At 36.8% G+C, this 23,513-nt stretch overlaps 1 protein-coding gene across 5 annotated transcripts in view; it reads left to right on the forward strand.

Annotated features, from left to right (window-relative positions):
• Positions 1-21,208, forward strand: part of LOC122411790 (unconventional myosin-IXAa-like) — a 29,322-nt gene extending 8,114 nt beyond the window's left edge. For 2 of the 5 annotated variants that reach the window (XM_043420820.1, XM_043420821.1), the window contains 8 exons: positions 329-896; positions 1,265-1,602; positions 1,832-1,892; positions 2,729-2,776; positions 3,699-4,037; positions 7,220-10,434; positions 11,120-12,118; positions 12,632-21,208. In XM_043420820.1, coding sequence (XP_043276755.1) covers positions 329-896; positions 1,265-1,602; positions 1,832-1,892; positions 2,729-2,776; positions 3,699-4,037; positions 7,220-10,434; positions 11,120-12,118; positions 12,632-12,729 — 5,666 coding nt within the window. In that variant the 3' untranslated portion in view covers positions 12,730-21,208. The remainder of the gene's footprint in view (positions 1-328; positions 897-1,264; positions 1,603-1,831; positions 1,893-2,728; positions 2,777-3,698; positions 4,038-7,219; positions 10,435-11,119; positions 12,119-12,631) is intronic. The other 3 variants (XM_043420823.1, XM_043420822.1, XM_043420824.1) reach the window with 3 other exon arrangements.
• Positions 21,209-23,513: the final 2,305 nt, after the last annotated feature.

The raw sequence follows: 23,513 nt of genomic DNA on the forward strand, positions 1-23,513 counted from the left end.
TCGTCATTCATTCAAAATTTTCACTTTCATTTATTTGCATCAAGCATGCAGATGCTTTTGGCTATAAAACCATTTTAGCTGCCAAAAGAAATGACTTATGCAATGAATCTATGAAAGTTTAGTCGAAGATAAAGTGGTCGAGACACGGTCGTATGAGGAGATCGACAAAACCAATTTTTTGGCATTTATTTGCGGTCCCCTATTATGAAATCAAGTGAATGTCAGGGTCCAATGAATTCAGAAAAAAATCTCCATCACGATTGAATTTTAGTAATCGTCGATCCTGTTTATTAATACAAACTAATAATAACTTTGCGTTTTTATGTAGGGAACGTCGAATTCCAGCCGAGAAAATCTTACCACCACCACGATGAAGCGGTAGGTGTAAAAAATCCGGAAGTAGTTGCCATTATTTCGGAGCTTTTGAGGGTAAAGCAAGAGACCCTGTTGGCTGCACTGACCGCAAAGCGAGCTCGAGCTTCCGGGGAAACTTTGGTTATAAATTATCGTTTACCCGAAGCGATAGCGGCACGTGACGCCATGGCGAAATGTTTGTACGGTGCTCTGTTCGACTGGATCGTTCTCCAAGTGAATCACGCTCTACTTTCGAAAAAAGACACTCTCCGCGATCATCAAGGCAACAGCATCGGCGTTCTTGATATATTTGGCTTCGAAGATTTCAAAACTTGCAACAGCTTCGAACAACTTTGCATCAATTATGCTAATGAACAGTTGCAGCACTATTTTAATCAACACGTTTTTCAATACGAGCAAAGGGAATACAGGAGACAGAGTATTAGATGGACTGATATTGGATATAGCGATAATTCTGGATGTCTCAATCTCATAGAAGGAAAACCCAATGGTCTTCTTTGCCTTCTCGATGATCAATGCAAGTAAGTATTTCTTTGAATCCATTCTATTCTCATCATTTCACAATACCATAGCCATGAGAGTATTGACCATTACATCGTGTCCTCCAATAGTTTTTTGGTTCTTAAATAAATCATGTTGTTTATTTTTATTTGACCAGCAATGTTGACTCTTCCTTAATTTTTCGGTACCATTTAATAATATACAGAAAATTTGCAAAAGACATTATTTTCATTGTCAAAAATCAACAAATTTTATTAATTCAATAAAATCGAGAATTTTCTTTTATTTTTTGATTATTTAAAACTCTCAAGGTGAGAAAATCGATCTGAAATGTATGCATTGAATTTTTACCGGCAATATACTTATTCCGTTTTTTTTTGTCACTCAGTTTTCCCGGAGCCACCAACGAGACGCTTTTGCAGAAGTTCAATTCTGTACACAAGGAGAATCAATTTTATCAAGCGCCGCAAAGACGTGAAGCCGCGTTCGTCGTTCATCATTACGCCGGCGCTGTCAAGTATCAGGCGGCAAATATGAGAGAAAAGAATCTCGATCTTATGCGCCCCGATGGGGTTGTGGGTGTTTTGAAAAATTCGTCGCTGGCCTTTGTTCGTGAACTCGTCGGTGCTGATCCCGTTGCTGTATTCCGATGGGCCATTCTTCGAGCTTTTTTTCGGGCACATTTCGCTTTTCAGGAAGCTGGGCGGGCTCACAGACATGGCAGAGGTAGATCTTGCGTTTCTATTATTTTTCTCATACGGTTGATTCTCCTTTATTCTGTGTTTCCGAATTTCCTCACTTTATAACTTTACTTTTGGTTTTTTTTTTTTTTCAATTTTTCGCTTTCTTAAACATTAATCAAAACTCATGATATCTAATGATTATTAAACTCATCATTTTTATTCATAATATAATTCATCTCATTCACCTAATTATTCATCTTTTTTATTTTCAGCGGATGGCAACAAAACTTCGGTGCAGAATCGGTACAGAACGCCGAACGAGAATTTAATAAGGTAACGAAAAAACAGTCCATATTATTTCAATTTTTATAATCTTCATGTTTGTTACGTCTAAACGTTTTTGAGTTTTTTGAAGAAGCTCCACATTTCTAAAATTTTTAATGTTGATCTGATTACACGAGAAATATTGAAAAATTCTTACTTTCGGCCGTGCCATATTGTCGAAAATCTTTCGCTTGTCACGAACGAGGTTTTTTTTTGATTATGAAATTTTTTCAGCTTTTCCTAATTACCGTATGGCAATTGATTCTTGGAAATTACAATATCAAAATTTCATTTGCCCTTCACTGAATCTCAGCTATATGATAAAAGGGATAAAGTTACTGAAAAAACCCCAAACAACAAACGAATTTTTCAATATTCTGTGGCTTTTTTGTATAAAAAAAACGTATACAGAGAAAATGAAGTTTCGAAATGATACACGTATATGAAAACAATTGACGTAATTGTTCTGTCATGAGTATCTCAGTGAGTTTTTCCGTCTCGATTTTCGATCGCGTTACTTTATTCCATTTTTAATTGAGCTCAATTGTTTTCCTCTTACCCCTATTTTTCGTGTTCATTGAAATTGCTGCGAGGTGTCCTCAAATGTACGATTTGACTAACCATAACGTATCGATTGTGCAACCGAATGTTTGTGGATAAACAAAATTTTTGTCTGGCGAAGAGGTTTTGATCCTTTTTCGTTGCAATTTTATTAAAGTTATCAACAGTTTATTTTTTCCCCCTACTAATTATACTCCTGTGACCAAAGGAACAAACAAAAAACAATAAGCGTTTCGATGCTGCGATTTATACATTGGCTGCAATTGTCTTATGTCCCCACGTAGCCATCTTGTGACGTTATCGGCTGTCAATCTAACTATTAACAGAATTGCGTAAGTGGTATTTCGATCCACTATGAATGTCTCTTTATTTTGTTATTTTTTTCCATTTCTTCGTATTCTCAACGACTTTCAGTTATTTCTTCCGCGATTGATCATGGATTTACTATTAAAAATACGAGAAAATGTACAAAATTATTGGTGATTTGCGAAGCAAATAACGCATCCGAGAGATAATTTTTATGCTCGAAAATCATCATTGTAAATCCATGTCGTTGGAAAGATGAAAGTTTCTCGATTTTTCCCATACAATTTGATTTGTTTTTCTCCCTCTTCGAGTCTTAAACTCTGTATTTTTTTGTCTTTACCTATTTATATTGATATATAAATATTCTTCAACTAGATGTGTTTAGATGCAACCTTTCATAACTCGCCCATACATCTCACTTCATATCGTGTCTCGAAAGTGCATTTTTCGTAATCATCAACCTTTCGGGAGAATGAGATCAAATACGCGATATTGTCACCAAACTTAGACTCGATACCTACGACGATCGTTTCTACTGTTTTCGTTCATAAACTTTCTATTTTTATACGATTTTATATATAATTTTGCATCGCAGAAAAAGCAGACGAAATTCATTGCGTTATTTGGACATTTTATCGGGGCTCGTTGGTAGACGAATTGGTTAAAATCTGATTCTCATCTTTAGAAGGTTTTGGAACTTTGAAAAGACAAAAATAATTGTTGGACTGTTCGAATCGATAATGATTTTCCTTTTTTATAAAAGCTCGGCAAGCTTTTAGTATAAATCGAATTGCAATCGTTTCTCTATAATTTTGAAGTTCCTATTCTTAGTTTTAACGAAAACTGACTTGATTGCGTTATGTTTGACAACGGAAGGGAGGGAAGCGAATAAGATTCAAGTCTGCAAGTCTGGAAGAATAAATTCTAAAGAATAAGAGCATTTTGCAGTTCGCACAAACATACTCGTCCGCCAAGCTATCAGAAACAGCGGAGCGTCTGCTTGCCAGGGTCAACCCAAATCGCCACATTAACAGCAACACAAATCGAAAACAACGACAATGTTAACAACAACAATCGGCTGTCTTGGCCGCAATTTAGAAACGTTAATCAGACGCAACAACAAACAACCACGAGCGTAACGCCAACCAAGGTTTACGTTTTAAGGGGAAGGGAAGAACAGCCTAATAGTAATTATAAATTCAGACGGGACACAGCACACACGCCACTCGAGAGGGTACTTCCAAAAGACGAAGCGAACGTCATGGAGCGTGCTAATCAGATTGTCATGTATGTAAAAACAAACAAACGAACGAACAATCTAAAAAAGCGACGATGTAAAAAAAACGTTTAAGAAAGTTTTACGCACTTGTTTCCAGTCACGATTTTGTTCAGTCAGGATTTCGGTATTGGGCGATTTATCTTAAATCTTGAAAACAAGTGTGTTTCAAAAGTCTTCAATAATAATTTAAACAGAAAATATGCCAAAAATTTATGATTCACTCATGTTGAAGACAAATTTAACGAGTACTGAGATTTTTTTTTTTCTCCGCAAATACATTCATCGATAGTTGAATATTTTTTGGAATTTTCTCGTATAGAATGGATTAAAAGATAGCTGATTATTGACACGTTTTTTAATTGAATATATGGAGAAAAATTTCGAAGTATAAAACTGTCAGCTTTGATTTTTCAATTCGTTGAAAAATTTTTCATCTCAATAATTTTCTATTACTTTTTTGGTATTACGGAAAATTGATACTGCAACAACGTCTTAAATATCGCATTTCAAATTTCGGTCAAATTTCTCAGTTCTGAAATTCCGGATCGAATAACATCTTTGCTTGAGAAACATTTGTGTGGAACATCCTTAAAGGATTCATGATTTAGTATATTTATAATATTATAAGCGAGGTGAAGGAGCTTTTATCAAATATCAATACTGAACCGAGTTGTACAGTCGTGCTAATGAACAACTAAAGCTTATGGTAATGAAAATTCATTGAACAGTCATTAACACAACGGTAAATCATTGACTCGTAATGAATTTTATAGAAATTGGAAATACAACACAAACTCAATGAAATGGAATATTTTATTGTAAGTAAATCTGTCAAATACTCGTCGACATCGTTACGAGATTTTCTCCAAACTCCAAAAACGTTTTTTCTTGCGTCGTCAGATTTTTGATCCGTGATCACTTTCATTTTTTAAAAATATCCTTACAAAATTGATCACTTTTCTTCCCAAGGGTTTGTTTGGGTTTGTTTTTTTACTTTAAAAAGTCAAAATACTATTTATTGTGAAATTTGATAATTGATAATTGCGACTATATAGCTGAAGCATCCTTGAAGTTCCAAAATCGGCTGAAATTTTGAAAACTCAATAAAATATTAATCATAGTGTCATGCCTCACATTAGTGGTTTTTATGTTTAGATTCTGGGTACAAAGGTTTTTTTTCTGGTTTCGTAGCTAATGGCAGATCAGTAGGAAACTTGAAAGATTTGATTAACCTTAGTTTTCTATTTAGTTTTTTTTTTCTTTTTCCCATGAAACGTTGACAACTCTGAGAAAATCGGGAGTGATTTATTGAAAATTCTTGAGATGATTCAATCGAGTATGATGATTCATTCGAGTATCGGTTGTTTCTGTTTTGTGATTATTTGTTTTTCATTGTTCTCCCGCCTCGTCGAACAGTATTCGTCCATTTCAATGCCAAACCGATCGATTCGACAATCTCATTCCTGGCAAAATCTTCCTCGCAATTCATATCTACAAAACTTGTCACAACCTCTCTCACTCACACTCTTTCTCGCTGTCTCACTCTTTTTTAACATCCTCTCCGTTATCCGTCTCGTGCAATAATCAACTTTGGCTCTTTCATAACCTCATTGTTTTGCGGTCTTCAACAACAATCTTTCCATGTGTGTGATTTATATGCATGCTTCAATTGTCTTGTGGCCGTAGGTGGATTGAACCTATTTATTAAACTTGTCGTTCGTGCTAAACACTCTCGCTCCCCCCCTCGCTTTTTCTTTTTACTTCGCTTTTTCACACTTTATTCTCAATCCTACGCGTGGTCTAGGCACATTTTCCAAGGCCATTAAACAACCACTGTCGACACGTCATTCATCACGTATCCTCCTCGTACTTTTCTCTTTCACTTTATTCTTTAATCGTGTATATTTTTCATGCGATTCACTAACTGCATCTCGTGCTATTTTATGAGAGTTTCTAAATTACAAAAAGAAAACAATTGTTCAATTCGAAATCATTGATGGTACTTGGAATTTCAATCTACACTCAGTTTCCACTAAATCGAAATATCGATTTTTTTTTTACATTTTCGACTCTCATAAAGTCTCGAAAGTCCGATCTCATTCGATCGTAACATCAATTGACCATTTTTGTTCAAGGACTTTTGGAGAGTAGAAGCTGAAACAGCTGAATTTAATCAGATAATTTGGATTCATGTTCTCCAAAAATCCTCATGGACATATGTCACTTCCATTGCTCGAATCAACTCACTATCATATTGTTATAGCTATTATAGATATGTCCAACTTATTGAAAATAAAATAATATTAGAGAAGCGAAATGTTTGCTTGGAGAATTGGGAAATCAAGCTAAGGCTCTTGGCTTTGCAGTGGGGATGATACTAGCCCAAAAATCTAACAGCAGTACTGCTTATCTCAAAAAATTCTTACAACGTGAATTCATCAGAGAATAAATGAAGAAAATTAAAGTCATCCATGCTAACTGAATATTCAATTCAATTATACAATTTTTTTCGGGTTATAGTATCAATGGAAAGATGAGATTTTTATAAACAAAATTGCGAATTTTATTTCTTCTACACTCGAACGTCAAATTGCGTTGAAAATACCGACGAATCGCGACTCCATTAGCAAAAATATTGAATTTTTCAAATCGACTAGCCGTTCACATTTATAATTGATTTATTTTTTTATTAATTACACAAATTCAACGGTCTAATCATTTTACGCATATTTATTTATTCAATTAATTAAACTCTTGGCCTATTTTTTCTCAATAGTAAAAAACGTCCTGTTAAGGATTGAACAATTTTTGAAATTTCTTCAAGTATTGCTTGTATCAACATTGACGGAGGGAACCGATAATAAATTTCATGAATTCTCTGGTGAACGCGCCCAACTTTTCTAGTGCGCTTTTAACTGACGGATTAAATCGCTGCTATAATTCGCTCTTTAAATAAAGATAATCAGAAGACATAACGAACGATGATCACGGCACATAGAAATTCAAGGATTCATTTCTCGAACGCCCAATCAAAGGCGAAAGTATGTAAATAGTACGAAAAGCGATGTGCTCTCAGAACGGAAGAAGTAATGAGAGAAAAGTCTGATGAATAATTTGTGCCAGGATCAAAATTTGTCGAGGGTTAGAAATCCTTAAATCGAATAACCCACAAAATATGAAAACTTTGCAGGAAAAACAAGTCGTTTCGTCCGCGTGAACGTGGAAAGAAGGGTTTGAAAAATCTCCAAACGGTAAAAACATTGGCAGGACGTACGCAAAGTTACGGAACGGGAGGACCAGGAAAAGCGAGGAAACAACCGATGACGGTGTCGGCCCAGTTTCAGCAGAGTCTTCACAGTCTGATGGACACGTTGAACCAGGCGAATCCATTTTTCATTAGATGCATCAAGAGTAATTCGAACAAAATACCAAATGAGTTCGACGAAGAAACGGTACAACGTCAATTGAGGTACACGGGGATGCTAGAAACGGTGAGAATTCGCCAAGCTGGTTTCAACGTCAGATTGACGTACGAGGAGTTTATCCAGCTCTATCGGATGTTGTTACCGAAAGGGCTATTGAGCTCGCAATCGGATGTGCGGGATTTCCTGCTGACTCTCAATTTAAATCGCGACAATTATCAATTGGGCACGACCAAAGTATTTTTGCGTGAATCCGAGAAAATAAAGCTCGATATAGAATTACATCAGCAGATAATAACGAGTATCACAACGATACAAAAGTGGTTTCGAGCTTGTCTCGAAAGAAGAAAATTCCTGCGTATCAAAAATGCAGTTGTGCAGATCCAAGCGTTTTGGCGGATGTGCGTCGCTCAGAAATTCGCTGCTTCCCTGAGATCGAGAATCGACGCTTGTATTCACATACAGTCAACTTGGCGAGCTTACAAAGTTTCCACGTGGTACAAAAAGCTTCGCTATTCCGTAATTATATTTCAATCTTACGTTCGTGGAAATCGCGCGAGGCGCCGTTTCGAAGAAATGAAAATGCGAAAGCAAACGACTATCGACGCTAATAACGAACGTTACGTTGTACCCCGCGAGGAATCATCCAGCGAAATGAAATTTGGACAAAGTTTAGAATCTTCAGCGAGCAGAAAATTAGAGTTCAGCGGTTCGAAGGTCGAGACCGGGAGACTCGATAGTACGCTGGATTCCAGTGTTTCGTATTCGAAGAGAAAATTAACCCCGAACAAACGGTACCTCCCGTCGAATCCCAGTGGTCCCAGAATTCCAGAAGTATTTGAGAGTCACCAACAGGATACGAGCGAACGAAAGGGAAGTTTGGAGAGTTTAGCAAGCTTGAGAAGTTACGAGTCTCAGATGAGCGTCGAGAGCGGCGAATCTCATTATTCCCACGAGAATCTGGCGACGAAACCAGTGCCGTGCACGAGAACGAAGCGCGCGGAACAATCTTCGATCGTTTCTTCGAACGCGAGTTCTGTCAACACGACGAGCCGTTTGTCCTCGACGAGTCGAAGAACGGACAGCTCGTCGACGGGCTACAGCGATGGAGACACAGACGGCGAACAACCAAATGCTGTGCAAAGCGCACCTCCGATATTTAGTAGTGTTCCCTCATTCCCGAGTCCTCGAGAGAACAAAATTCAAAATGCCAACTCAACCAACAGCCCGAATTCAGACATTTGGCGACGTCGCACGGATTACACTTGCAATACCGGTGTTTACACCGAGTTCACGACTCTACCTGGACAGAAGTCACTCGTAACGCGATCCCCGAATGTCTCGCAATACAAAAACTTGACTGAAAGCTTGCTCGAGCAAGCGAGGCTCGAAAAGCTCAACGAAGCGGCGAATTACAACGTGAGGATTGAAACAAATGATCGTCTCGGTAAACGCGACAGTCCAACGGGTCGTGAGCAAAGAAGATTGAGTGACAATCTCGTGGCGACGGAGCGATTAGAAAACATGACTAATTCACCGGCTAGAAGAGATCACACCACTTTTACTTCCGGCAAAGAATCCAAAAGCGACTACAACTTTTTGCGACGACAAAATTCCGAGGGCGACACTTCGATCAAGATAGAATCTCCTTCCTTGGAGGATAGAAATTCCGGGAGAAAAATAGTCATTGACAAAGACACGAGATGTCGAGAAAAAATCGAACCGGACGTGCCCGTTAGAAGCGCCCGAAGGAACAGACCCTCGCGGGAAATGCAGTGCCGATCGATGGGCGAAAGCGTCTCCGAAACTGTGCCATCTGAATCGAGAAATATTTTTTTGGGCACAATCAAAGAGAGCGATTTGAACAAAACCACGAGCAGCGTTCCTTGGTCGAATAAGGAAAATTCGAACGAGCTTGTCTCGAGATCCGTCACCGATTGGCCCGTAAACAAACAAGAGTCCGTTTACAAGATTCAACAAATTGGCAAACGCGTGAGATCGAATGCTATAACGACCTTGGAACTGCGACGCAGAAATTCAGATCCTGCGACCAAAGTTTCCGCATTAGGCGAGGATAAGACTGGTCACGACACGAGTCCCAACGATTTTAAACTTGCGCCGGGCATGAACCTTCTCGAATGGAAAGGCAACAATTTGTTCACTCTCGCAGGCCACCGTTTTCGTAAAGTAGCGAGATTCGCTAAGGACGACGTTTGCGTTTGTTGTCACGAAAAAATGGACGCTTTCGTAACTCAAGGCTATAAATGCGTAGACTGTAAACAACTTTATCACGTCAAGTGTATACAAAATGGCGGTGTATTGAAAATGCCCTGCATACTCGCGAACACTCCGAACAGAAGGAAAAATCGTAAACCAGCTAGAACTCCCTATGATACGGCGAAACAAGCAGTCGTTTCAAAATTCAGTTTGACCGGAACTTCAGCCTTTTCCGACAGCACTGACAAAATCATTTCTGACGCTAAAGAACTTGCTCTGATGCAGGATTTCATTACGAAAAAAATTTACATAATGGAAGGCCAAGAAGAGGGCAAAAAACCGAGCGAAGTCGACCGCGTTTTTAAGCAAGCACTGAGAAAGTTCAAAGACGATTTGGTCATCACTTACAGCGTCGCCATTCAACAAGGCGTTGAGGGCAACATTAAGTACACGGATTTAATTGCTAACTTTTTACATGTCATGGAAACCGTTTGCAAACAAGAAAACACCAGGGAAGACTTCCCTGTTACCATGGGAGTTAACGCCTTCAGAGGTTTTATGAACGAATTCATGACTCTAGTCAAGACCGAAGCACCGGAAAAACAAAGCAAAAGCAAACGGAAAAAGGAAAAGAAGAGAAAACAGGAGGAACCCATCAGACATGGAAATCATACCTTCCAGCTGACTATTATTAATATTCCTACCGCCTGCGAAGTTTGCACTTCATTCTTCATGTGGCCCATTGAGCGAGGACTTGTTTGTCAAAGTGAGTCAATTCCTTTCAGTTTCTCACGGGGCTTTTCGAGTTTATAAAATCTACCAATTTTTTTCACAACTTCATCGCTATTCACATTAGCGTTAAATTCTGGTGTCTGCAAACATGTTTAAAAAAATGACAGAACAATGAACTTCTTCCTGCAGGGAAACTATTGATTATTTTTTCAAATCATCGTAGCATTTTTCAACTATGATAAATTAGCTGGGAATTTATGTTTTTCGGATGCTAGAAAATGACGACGAAACCATCCCCCCCAATGCATTTGCTCTCTGAAAATCGTAAGTTGAAGGCTAAAATGATTCGATGTCTTGAGTATTTGTTTTTTCATTTACAATTTTTCTTCACACATTCTTGTTGGTATTGGTAAAAAAAATAAACAACGGTTTCGTCTGTCAATAAATTTTGCCCGAAATTACTATCTTCGTGTCAATTTGTGGCTCAGTTTTCATTTTCAGTACGTTAATGTATATCAATTCAGTACGATTGGTAATATCGGAATTTCCGATGCTTGAGCCGTATTTGCGAGATGTTCTGACTCCACGCTATTTGTCAGTTTTTAAACATTACAAACTTTCGCTAGACGTTTCAACTTGGTCGAAAAAAATGTAACAAGATTTTTGTTTGACTACGAAAATTTGGTTCCTTGTAATAACCGAAGAAAATATTTTTTTAGATTGCAAACTGACCTGTCACAAAAAATGCTACATGCGAGCATCGCCGGACTGTGGAAAAGACGGATCTCTGATCGAAATGAATTCTCGTAAGGTGTTCGGAGTTCCGTTGTACAAATTGGATTGTGGTGATGGAAAAGTGCCGTTGGTGGTGGATCGTTTGATAACGACGATCGAGATGCACGGCTTATATACCGAGGGATTGTACCGTAAAAGTGGTGTGAGTTCTAAAGTGAGAGAATTAAAAATGAAAATGGACGAGGGTGATTTGGAGAAGGTGGACTTTGAGAATTACCAAGTGCATGTTCTGGCAGCAGTGCTCAAGAGTTTTTTCCGTGACATGCCAGAGCCTTTGCTGACGTTCGAGTACTATGACGATTTTCTACACGCTGCGAATTTGACGGATCCCCACGATCGTATAAGCACGTTATTCGCGATATTAAAAAAATTGCCAAAGCCGAATTTCGATCTGATGGAACGTTTGATCGTCCATTTGGCGAGGGTAGCGCTGCACGAAGTCGACAACCGTATGTCTTCTTCGGCGTTAGCCATTGTTTTCGCTCCTTGTATATTACGCACGAACCGAACACTTCCGGCTCAAGATTCCCTCCAAGACGTCGGAAGACAAACCAAATGCGTTGAAACCATCGTACAGGAAAAATTACGCGTTGTCAGAGCTACTCTCGCCGATATAAATACTTTGGAGTCGGCTTGTCACACGGCTACTCATCGATTATCCAGCTTGAGATCTTCCAAAATCTTCAGCCCTGAAGAATTGAGCGTCGCAACTGCTACCACTGCTAATCGGTGTGGTGCCAACGAACGCGGTGACGAAGAAGAAGCACTTTTGGTCGGGCACATCCAGGAAATCCAAAAAGAAAAAGCTCTGCTCACCTCGACTCTGCCCAGCCTGACCAGAGCCTCCTCCGATGATGATCTTCTCTTGTCAGCTACGGATCTCGATGACGGATCTCTGGATGATCTTTTGCCAACGTCTGCTGGTAAATCATTTATTTCAAATGAGAATCTTTTATTTACTCGTATCCTATCTCGTCGAGGAATCGGAAAGTGAGGAATATTGGAATTTCTGTAAGCGCAATTGCTGAAAAATGTCCACTACAAGATTTTTTATTTTCCTACTATCGATCATAATTTTTTTGCACTTTTCGTGTATTAGCCAATAATCCTTTGACCAAACGCTCAAAAAATAAGAAAGCCGTTGTTTTTCAATAATTCATTCGAGATCGATTTTCATTTTGGGCACTTTGAAAAAAGCAAATAAAAAAGAACTCTTCGGAAGTCTTTATTATTATTTAAGTTCTACCTTTTCTCCAGCACTACTAAAAATGTGTGGACAAAATTTCAGATAAAAATCTCAAATAGTTTCAGATTTGAGTGATGTTGTGTTCTTGGTGCCAAATCAGGGCACATCAGTGATCTCAAGATACACCATGCATAAGGGATTTTCAAAATTGATCTGAAAATGATAAAACTAATACTCTGGTACCTTTCAGACGGACTTGTGCGAAAGAAGATAATCCATCGACAGAGTTCGAGTGACAATTCGTTTCCTACAATAATAAACGTCGACGAAGATATGGTGATGGTATGACCGGATCGATCATAATATGGAGAAAACGAAGATTTGGAATGGAAGATCGAATCGACGTGGACGTGAGACGACGCCGATCATGATATTCGTCATAATCATCATTGTAATAATCTCCGAATCGAGCGGAAATTCAGGACCCTCGATCAATACCGCACGAGTTTCTCGACTGAATCGTGTAGTTATTAAAAATATTTTTCTTTCTCTATAGCTGAAAAAGCAAGCAAAGAAACGAAACAAAAGAAATTCATGCCACGAATTTCTCGTAGCGTGGAACGAGCGAACTATCGATTTGAACTGAAAAAAAAACTATTTTGGTCCAAACGATGATCGATCGATTGAGAATAAATATCGTCGGTTGACGTGAAGGGAAAAAACGTTCCTGAATTGCGTTCTATTCACGAGATGATTAAAAAATCGTGCGATTTTCCGCAAATCATCCTATAAATTTACATTGACCCAGGCACACACACGCGCGTGCGCGCGCGCGCGCACACGCACGCATATATATAGAGAATTATATATATATGTAATATACATACACCAAACTTCCACTCACGAATATTGTTTATCTCAAAGATGCATTCCTTATCGAAGACTGTTCGTGCGTGTAAATGTCCTTTCCTCCCTCCTTTGCGCAGGACTTTGTACTCAAATAAGCCGGATTAAAGATGGACATTTTGTCGTCTATTTTTCGTTCTTGCTCATGAATATTTTTCATTTTTCACGATCATCGATTGATCTCGACTATACATATACTCGAAATTCTTTTCGATACGAATAATGTGTCTCTTTTTTGCTACTATTTGGAATATTTTAAAAAACCATTTATTCGTTCGTTTAGTTGAATAGCGGGCGAGAGAAATTGATTTTTCGATCGAATCACGTAATAACGATATAAACGAATAATAAAACAAGGAGAAATTGAAAATTAGGTAGCATCGTCCGTATGATTATTTTAATATTATTATAATTATATATATTTACCGATAAATGTATATAAATTAACGGTACGAGAGTGCAACAGCAGAGTATTATTTTTGTTACGCGATTCCACATATCGCAACTGATCTTTAGAAAAGCAAAAAAAAAAGAAACGGAGAAATAATAAAAAAGGGAAAGAAATTTCATTAGGAACGTCAGAGTAACATATGGAATAAGTTGGCGGAATTTCGAGCCTAAGAATCTCGAGTTTTGGAGGCTCTTTTCTTTGTGCTTTTTTCGTGCAATTGAGATTAATGCCCCACTTGTAATACGGTAGAAGAAACAAAAAGTAATTAGACGACAAAGGAAAAATGAGGACGAGATTTCGTTCGTGTCATTGTTGTTCCACCTTGTTTTCTTTTCTTTCCTTTTACTGTGTATAGCGTCACTCTCTTTGACTTGAATATCTTTATTATCCTTCAACGGATTAAACAGTTGATATAATTTAGAATATCTCGAGTTTCCGAGTTGAGAAACAGATTAAATCAATAGGGGTTACAAGAAACGAGAAAAACCAAAATCTTAGTGTGTACATATTATGTTAGAGGTTAATGAGCAAAACTACATAACTCGTGATTAATCTGTTACTATTGTTACGTTTATGAAAACGAGAGGGACAGACGTTACCGAGATGATATTTCTTTTGGTAATATTGGTTGGTAAGCGAAATGATGTTACAATATTGCTGGACGTGTACTCGGTTTTTCGTGTACTACTAAAATTCATACTTAACATGGTTTTTCACTCATCGACATTTTTGTTACGCTCGATCTATTAAGTTTTTTTACAACTATTATTATTAACATTATTGCTATTATTTTTTACGAAATCGATGGGAAAAAGGAGCATTTTATTATCTTTGTTGAAAGATCATACCTTTTTATCCCGAACCGAAACAACACCCACCTTGTTTACCGGCGAAAATAACTTTTTAGTTTGTTTTTTTTTTCTTTTCTTACTCATATTTTCGAGTCACAGCTTTTTATCGACATTGGTTTTATGTATTTCTTACATAACTTCGATTTGTGAATTTGTCACGTATCTTATTCAAGTTCTTTCGTCGAACGAGTAACGAGGCTCTGAAAATCTTGTAAGCCAGGCGAAAAGTGCCCTATGAGTGCACTCTAAACAGGTCTTCTTTCTTCATACTTATTTATTCTTCTCATCACTTTGTCTAGTACTTTTTTTAAATATAATTATTATATATTTTTAAGTATATTTCGAAAAATTCTGCCTCCCTGGCTAACTTTTTAGTTCCTTGAAACTGGTTTCGTAAGCTCACTCGACTGGATTGCATTTAAAATCTAGAATAGAAAAGGAATTACTTCAATTTCGATCTTGAAGACGTTTGTCAATGACCCAATGGTTGTTACTCCTTTGCCTCGAACATTGAAGCAGCTTTACAAATTAAAAATGAAAAACCTATGGAAAATTTGATTTTTTTTTTGTAGTAAAGTGAATAATAAACTTTTTTTTCACACAAAATGCACGTTTTTGAATCAAAACTCGTTTTCAGTAGGTCAAATCTTTTGGGTGGATGGAGAACGAAAAATGATTGCTTCTATACTCGTTCGATGCAAATAACCCGAAAAATTCCAAAAACCGGTTGAAGTCTAGAGAAACTTCGTTGTTTTTTTTTCTCAATTGTATGAACATTTAACTTTCAACGATTGTTATGAGAATGATCGACGAATTAAACAACAAAATGTGCATTCCTCAACAATTGCGTCCATTCGAATCGTTAACAATATTTCAGCGCTTGTTCCATTGAAAATCGATCGAAACAACATTCGATCAGAAACGTACACGTGTTGAAAAATGAAATTCTCGCGAATTCCGTTACTCCCCCTGTCCAAATGTCTACCAAAATAATACTGGTATATTTACATTTATGCAGAAGGAAACAAGAGCTTTGACGATCAATAGGAAAGAGAAAAATTTTTAGTTTCGATCCCGACGGACAAACAATTTGTTTTGTTTTCACATTAAATTGCGCGAAATATCGTCTAAAAAATGTTCATCAAGTGGATCAAGACGAACTCAACGAATCGTTCATAAAGGCCACGAAAAAAACGAGCCATCTCATTTCGTCATTAATTTATGTTCATTACTGAAGTGGGAGAGAGTAAGAGAAAGACGAAAAGAAAGATGAAACAACAATGAAACAATTGCACGTCATTTCTGTACAATGAAAAAAAAAATGGTTGGTCGAACCGTGACGAATATATATTTTTTTTTAACGCTCGACGCTGCCAATTTTTTATTATTTTTTTCTCCTATTTTTACTGACTACACTAATTAATTTTTAAGCCCATGTACAGACGAAAGAGTCACTGTTCATGACATTTTCATCCGTTTTTACGCATCATTCGCCCCCCCTCCTACGCCTCCTTTCCCTTTTAGTGTGAATAGCCAAGCGCCCCAGTGGTCAAAATCTTTCAATATATGAATATTATATATTTTTTAATCGAACGTTTTCTTTTTACGTCGTTGCAACGATTTTTTTTTAACGAACAATAAAGAATGGTATCCGAATAGATCATTTGTTTTTCTTGTTTCTTTTTCTCGTCACTTTTGAAAGAAATTTTCATGATAATGTTATTGTTTGGACTCTCAGTTGACTTAATTTTTTTCCACAAGAGTCCAAGCATTCCCAACGTATAGCCAAAAAAATGTAATGGATTCGAATTGCATTAAAAATTTAATTGATAAATAAAACAAGTTTGATAACATCGTTTAAAAACAGTCAGAAAAACGAAGTTTTTTCTTTTTAAGGCAAAGAGAAAATTAGAATTGAAAAAAGGCTCATTCTTGATGGAAAAGATCAAATCCAAAATAGAAAACAATACGAGAAAAATATTTTATTCCCACCGCCGCGGTCGTTCTACGGACAGACTTGTCAGAGAAATTCGATCACTCGATGTTTTGTCTTGTTTTTTACACTCCTGTCCATTCTCATGAACCCAACATTTTACAGTTGACATTCATTTTTAAAAATCCCCTGAAAAAAAGCCAGAAACACGGTAACCGTCAGATAACAAAATTCTTTCTGCTACGACTTTTGACTCTCCAGCATCAAGGGCAATGATCGATCTGAAACGTAAAAAAATCAACGGGTTATTCAAGTTCACAAAGCCGTTGAGCGTCGTCAATTTTGAAAACCATTTATCAATTACAGCGACGACGAAATGATATTCGAACATACGAAATTTGTAGAAAAAGTCGTAAATTTTTGTGACTCGAAAAATGGTGATCTGGAAACCATATTTTTCTCGCAGTCTTTTGATTCATGGACCTTCGCGTCAAAGAATGTATTTTTTTTTTTCAGATTATCGTTTCGTACAAAATGAAGTCGGAGTTTGTACATTTTTCGCGTTACCAAGCAGGGTTCTCAATCTTTCGAATTATTTCGTCGATTTTATTCCATTTTATTTTTTGCTCTCTTTTCGTTCTAACGACTCACCAATGTACAATAGTCTGCATGCAACATATGAACGACACGCGGATTCAACGAGAACAAAAGATCCGTTCTACTCGCCCCACCTCTCGGATTGTTAGGGAAAGGCGGAATTTGTTTTTTTTTTGTTTTTTGTTTTTTTTTTTCTTTATTTTTCATTCAGTACAACCGAGACATCGGAGCCAGGGTGCAAATCCCACCTATGCTTTTGGCCCCGCCGCTGTAGAATTTAGGTCGTTATGATACTTCCGCGTTGTCTATTATTCAGCCCTCGCTTTATTTATACATATTTTTTCCCTCGTTATTTTAATCCTGAGAAAAAATTACGCATGGAAAAAAAAAACCATTAATTGTTCTTCCCACAATCGTTGCTCATTTTTTCCCTCCCAAACAAGAATCAAAACTATGCTGTTAATTGATTTTTTCTCGACCTCTGATCCCATATTTTATTCTGGGCTCGGTATTTCTTAACAATTATTCTTCACAATCGTTCGAAAAAAGCGGCCCGAATAGCCCAGAAAAAGTATCCTCAAAAATTGATCATGAAATTTCAAAATTTTACGCCTCGAGGAGCAATTTGTTAATGTAAACAAAACTTTACTCGACTCCACGATGCTTCCCGTCGTAGTGCAAGAAATGCTTATTCGAGCCAACAAATAAAGTGTTCCAATCAATCAAATTATCGTTCGAGCTGAACGAATTTCATTTTGTTCGTCGCACGATTTGTTGTTCCGATAGAAAACTTTGTTGAATCACCAATTTTTATCTCAGTTTATCCCGATCAAACGGCAATTAGATGCCGATTTCGATTGATCTCAACGCCGGCAAGTTCTTCATTCGTACAGTTTTACAACTTTTTAATAGCTTTTTTTCTAAATTCTATTATTATCGTATTTACGAACTGTGTATAGTGAAATTTATTCATCGTTGTATAAATATATTCATTGTCCAAGTATAATCTCAACTATTACAAAAAAGAAAAAACAAAAAAAAAAACGTGAAAAACCAAAAAAGAAAAAGAAAACAACAATCAGTGACGATGAAAATGCTGAAGTATTTTAATGAATAAAAAATACAAATGATTCTCTCGTATGAATATTGTAGGTGTAAAATGTAAATTCTTACGATGTACATACGAACGCATACGCTTGAATTGTCCTCGAGACGTTCTACGATCGGTCATAAATCAATGAAAAGACTTTCATTTATCTAGTATTAAATATTTCTTTTCGTCGTAGAGAAAAAAAAAAAAAACATATTTTTTCAAACAATTCAACAACCGTAGGCGGTTTATTGGTGTACGAGATCGAATGGCTAAAATTATTTTCTTCGTACGAAAAATTTCGATCGGTCTGACTGTGAAGCGTTTCGAAGTTCAGAGGATGAACTTTTGTGCAAGGCAAGAGGCGTGTAGCTTTTTTTTTTTAGTATTGAAAATTCGTTAAAGTGCTTACAGTTCACTAAAGGATCACTTTGCACCGGGCTCCAGACAGACGACGCTTCTTTTTATCTCGTCATACATAATTATGCACACGAGGAAGAAAATTCTCGACAGTTATTGGCAAATTTTTCGATATATCTCAAAAATGTTAAATTCGCGAGTCATTTAAAAATGATCGTTCACTCCGCGTCATTCCCGTTTGGTCATTACAATGTGATAGACTCCGTAAAAATATACGCGATTTTCAATCAAATACCGATACGTTTTTTAATTTTTTTTTTTTTTCTTTCATTGGCAGATTTTTTACTGAAAATTTTTTATTTATAAGGAATTAAACTTGAAGCTTCGAATCGTTCAAAATAATGGAATGTCAGTGTAGAAGATTTTTTAATATTAATATACCATTCCGAATGGAGAATTTCAAAGGTCAAAGACTCGTAGAAGTTGCAATAAAGTCGTTACAAAGTTTCTCATTAAAAATGGCCAATAACTGGACCGTATTCCAGCCCCCAGTCTCCACCTCATTAAACACCCCCGGAGCTCGAGAACACTCCCTCGGTCAATCACTCGTGCTGAGAGATATTGAAGAGTGATTTGAACCTCATAAAAGGGCTGTCTGATCGAGCGCCACGTCTGGAGTGTCCGGAGTACGAAACAAAAAGTGCGTTCCCCCCGGAGAGACTCTCCCTTTGAGCCGAGAACTTGACATTTCCCCCTTCAAAATTCACCCTTAATCCTCGCCGAACGTCAAACACAACTCGACACATTATGGAAAAATTCCTTCCACGAAAACTGAAATTCGCATTTGTCAACACATTAAAGTGTTGACAAATATTTATGAGAGAAAAATCTAATTCAGCGAAAGTCAAAGCTTTGATGATTGTTCAATTCCCTTGTTTTCCCTATTCACAAGCACAATTCAATTGAAACTCGATTACATTGAAGCAAACTAGAATAATCCGCCGTTTTTACACGTTGTTTATATTCTGCCCACTGAAAAAATTGGTTTGTGTGTAAAATCGATCGTCTTCGACTGGTGCACATTTTCATAGTGAAAGTCGTATTTGCTGAACGAAATAAATCGCTCAAACTTACGTATTCCAATGAATAAGGGTTTTTTCTATTATTTAAATCTTTTCATCACGCACGAAAAAATTCGTTGATGTATGTAGCGCGAAATTAAAGCTCGACCATAAATTTTCTTAGCAAGCACTTCCGGTGTGTCGAGAGAGAAAAAAAACAGTACAACTATACCGAAAAACTCCAGGAATGAATTGGTGCGGTGCAACGAGTTTTCTCGTATATAAATCAAATTAGAAACAAAATTGTAGCATTGGGAGAGAGCGAGAAAATAATGAATGGATGCGAAAAAATTTTTAAAAATGATTAGCTAAAGAGAAAACTAAAAAAATTCTGAATAAAAAAGGGAAAAAAAAACGTATTTTTTAAGGCCCCCAGTTAACATCGATTAAAAAAAAACGTCGCGATATTATGCTCTTCCCGTTTGTGTCTTGGCGTTGAACTAAGCACGATATATAAATATATGGATAATAATATATACTAAAATATGTAATACAAATAAATAATAAATACTGAATGTATTATTTTTCTGCAGAGGTGCGACGATGGTGCATATGTTGCAAAGGGACTAATAACTGTGTGTCTGTATCATATAAATGTACACATCAACATTCACGTAATTTTTATATTTACCAACAACAATAACACTAATAATAGTATAAACAATGATAACGGTAAAAATATTTAAGGGATTCTATACGGTAACGATTTTCGTGATAATTACGATAATAAAAATATAAAAATTACGTGATTAGTTTTTGCAAACGAGTGTGTTAAGGCGTATCCGGAAATTCTTCGTGACTTCCGGTTAACAGCGTCTTGTTCGTGTCACGGTTTTTACCCTGCAATCTCGTATTCGTTTACAATATGCATATTTTATGAGGCAATAACGTGACTTTCCTCATTTTTTTTTCTCCTCGCGTTTCTTCTTTTTTTTTCATTATTGAAACGATCCAGAAACGTGCACGCTGCTGTACGAGAAAGAAAGCTCCACTTTGAGTCGCTATTTAACTAAAAACGACTTGTATAATAAAAATAATTAATAGTCAATAACAATAATGGAAAATGACATTTGTATTTAGTTCAGTAGATTGATTCACCATTTTTCTACTACTTTATTACGATCGACCGTTTTATCGAGCCGTCGAACAATATGGGAGAAAATATTTTTTTTACATCCCCTATTTTTCAAGCCCCATGACTATGCAAATCCCATTTATAACCGCGCTACAAACGTAATCCTTCTATTCTCTCACGTCGTACCGAGTGATCGCATGATATAACTACGAAATTCGATCTGTATGTGTTGTGCGTGCATGTTTGTATGTGACAAATTAGCTCGAGATGAAAAATCTTTGAAATAATAAAGGTACTACTCGGGTCTTGAATCGGAGGTACTTCCCAACGATTCTTTAAGTTCGATCTCGTTAATCGAAGAACTTTATTAATAAGCTCTTGAACAAAAACAATAATAATAGTAATGTTAATTATATCGTACATTAAAAAGTAATACAACAGAATATTTGGCGTTCGTACTTTATTCGATATTCTCCGCGTCATACAACCTTAATAATTCCCAACCTTTCTTAGGATTGAGCTTACAGTATCCTCCGACCGAAAGCGTCGAATCATCGTCAATTACGGCTTATAATTCGTCGCTTTTTTTCGAAATTGAAAGATCCCTGGAAAGGCTCCTCGTACACGTTTGATCGTGTGTGCTTAAGGGCGTTCGGACGCGGCCACCGGTCGAGAATGTAACTGAATTTAGAGACTGAAAACCGAGTGGAAAAGTCTCCTAACATTCTAATTGAACTCGGCCTTCTTGACGAGACGTAGATTATCCGATTGGGAACTTCTTCGATCGCGTCTACGCACCGAAAAGTATTGGAAGCAGAGAAAATTACCACGAGATCAACTCTATAAAGTATTAAGTCACCTGCAAAAAAACCTTTGACAAAGGATTTTTACATTTGGGAGTTTAGTCCTTGAGACGGATCGGAAATCACTCGAAAACAAGCGCTCGTTCGATCCTCAACTTTTGTGTAAACGGAGTATTCTTTTTGTTAAAATGTGAGCCCCTTTTGGTTTAAGAAAACGTATGATTTCTGAAAGCCAATTGGAATTTGATTAGGATGAAAAATCTTATGGTAATAATTGATTCGGAGCTAGCGAGAGTAATCTCACACGAGAAGAGAATTTTTACGAGACTCTTGTGAGACGATGATGTACTGTGTCTTGCTCCAGTTTGAGAATTTGAGAATTTATTGATGAGACATAACTATAGAATTGAGGTAATCGATACGATAGTTTTTGGGGAGGAAGTTCGTTGAATTAGAGAAAAAACATGAGTGAGCAATCGAACAAAGCATAGAGATTGTCACACACAAATACAATTTGATCATTCTAATAAAAAGTGTAAACTATAAAAAAACATTAAGTTTTAGGAGACTCCCTGACGAAATCTTGATTAATTGTAATTCAGGTGAAGAAAAAATGTAATCCATTAATTCATCTCCATCACTCGTTCGTTTGATCACACAGATCTCGTCACGTTAACAAATCTTCTTGTTCTCTGGCAACTCAAGTACAATTTTAAAAGTGAAGACGTAATTATAACAGGAAATATCGATATTGGATAAACCGATTGAATCTTTTCATGATATAAACTTTACGTCCTTTTTTCCGTTCGTCGGAGAAAAACTGTCGCCAAGTAAACAAAGGTCTTTACTTCGTTTGCTCCTTTTTTATTTCTTTTTCTATATATCCGAAGTAGTCAAAGAGAGTGTGTCAACACTGTCAACACCAATCGATAATATTAATACTCCATTCAAAGAATGAACCATTTATCAAACAGCAAGTTTCCTTATTTTATAACATCTTTTAAACACTTTTCGAGCAATTTTTGCTACTGAATTACTTGGGATAAAAAAAGTCTGTTACGAAATAAATTGTTTGCTCAATTTCTTAGCATTTCTAAAATAAAGCGAAGGGTTGCAAATTTCATTGGATTTTTTCTCTATAGCAACGAACAACAAATTATTTAATTCCGATCAAATATGAATAACTTGAAAGACCATGAAGAAAATAACTTCGAACGTACAAATCGTGATGAATATAAACACCAACATCGAAACCACATTATTCATTGACCCAAATGTTGAATCTGAAGATTACTAAAAAATACATTCCTTCAAGATGAATTTATTTCCATAATCTGTTACAGTTATTCCAAAATTAAAGAACCTATCAAGGGAACTCCTAAGTGGGACGAGCCTGACAATCACCGATGTTCACTCATGACTATCTCATCAATTAATCGAATAAACGTCAAATATTCAGAATGGATTTTCCGCGTGCGACGGAGTAACTTTTGTTAAATTTAGTTTCATAAAAATAAACTGACGTCACGTAGGACGAGCGTAAAAATGAAAAGGTCTATTTCTGACAAATATTGGTACAAGGAGTGCATGAAAAAAGATTCTTTTTTTTACGTCAATCTCGCACATACTTGCACTCACAATCCTTTGGAGTGACCAATCAGAGGAACTCGTTTCGATTTTTCTCCCTCTTTTTGTCACATATATACATTTCTTTGTTCTTGCCTATCTTCGAAATATCCCCGAGTTCTCTACTGGGATTAATCCAATCTCGGCAAAAGCGCCTCACTGATGTGTACGTCAGCTCGTGATATCGTGGAAAGAGAAATCGGGAGAATAAAGAGGAAAGAGCAAAAGAGAGAAAGAAAATTCTGGAAATTCTGGGTCTATCGAGGAATTCCCCATGTGTCTATATCGACATCGAGGTCAACCGTGTAATCGATCGCTC

The sequence above is a fragment of the Venturia canescens genome, chromosome 6, assembly GCF_019457755.1.
Source record: "Venturia canescens isolate UGA chromosome 6, ASM1945775v1, whole genome shotgun sequence".
NCBI classification, from domain to species: Eukaryota; Metazoa; Arthropoda; class Insecta; order Hymenoptera; family Ichneumonidae; genus Venturia; species Venturia canescens.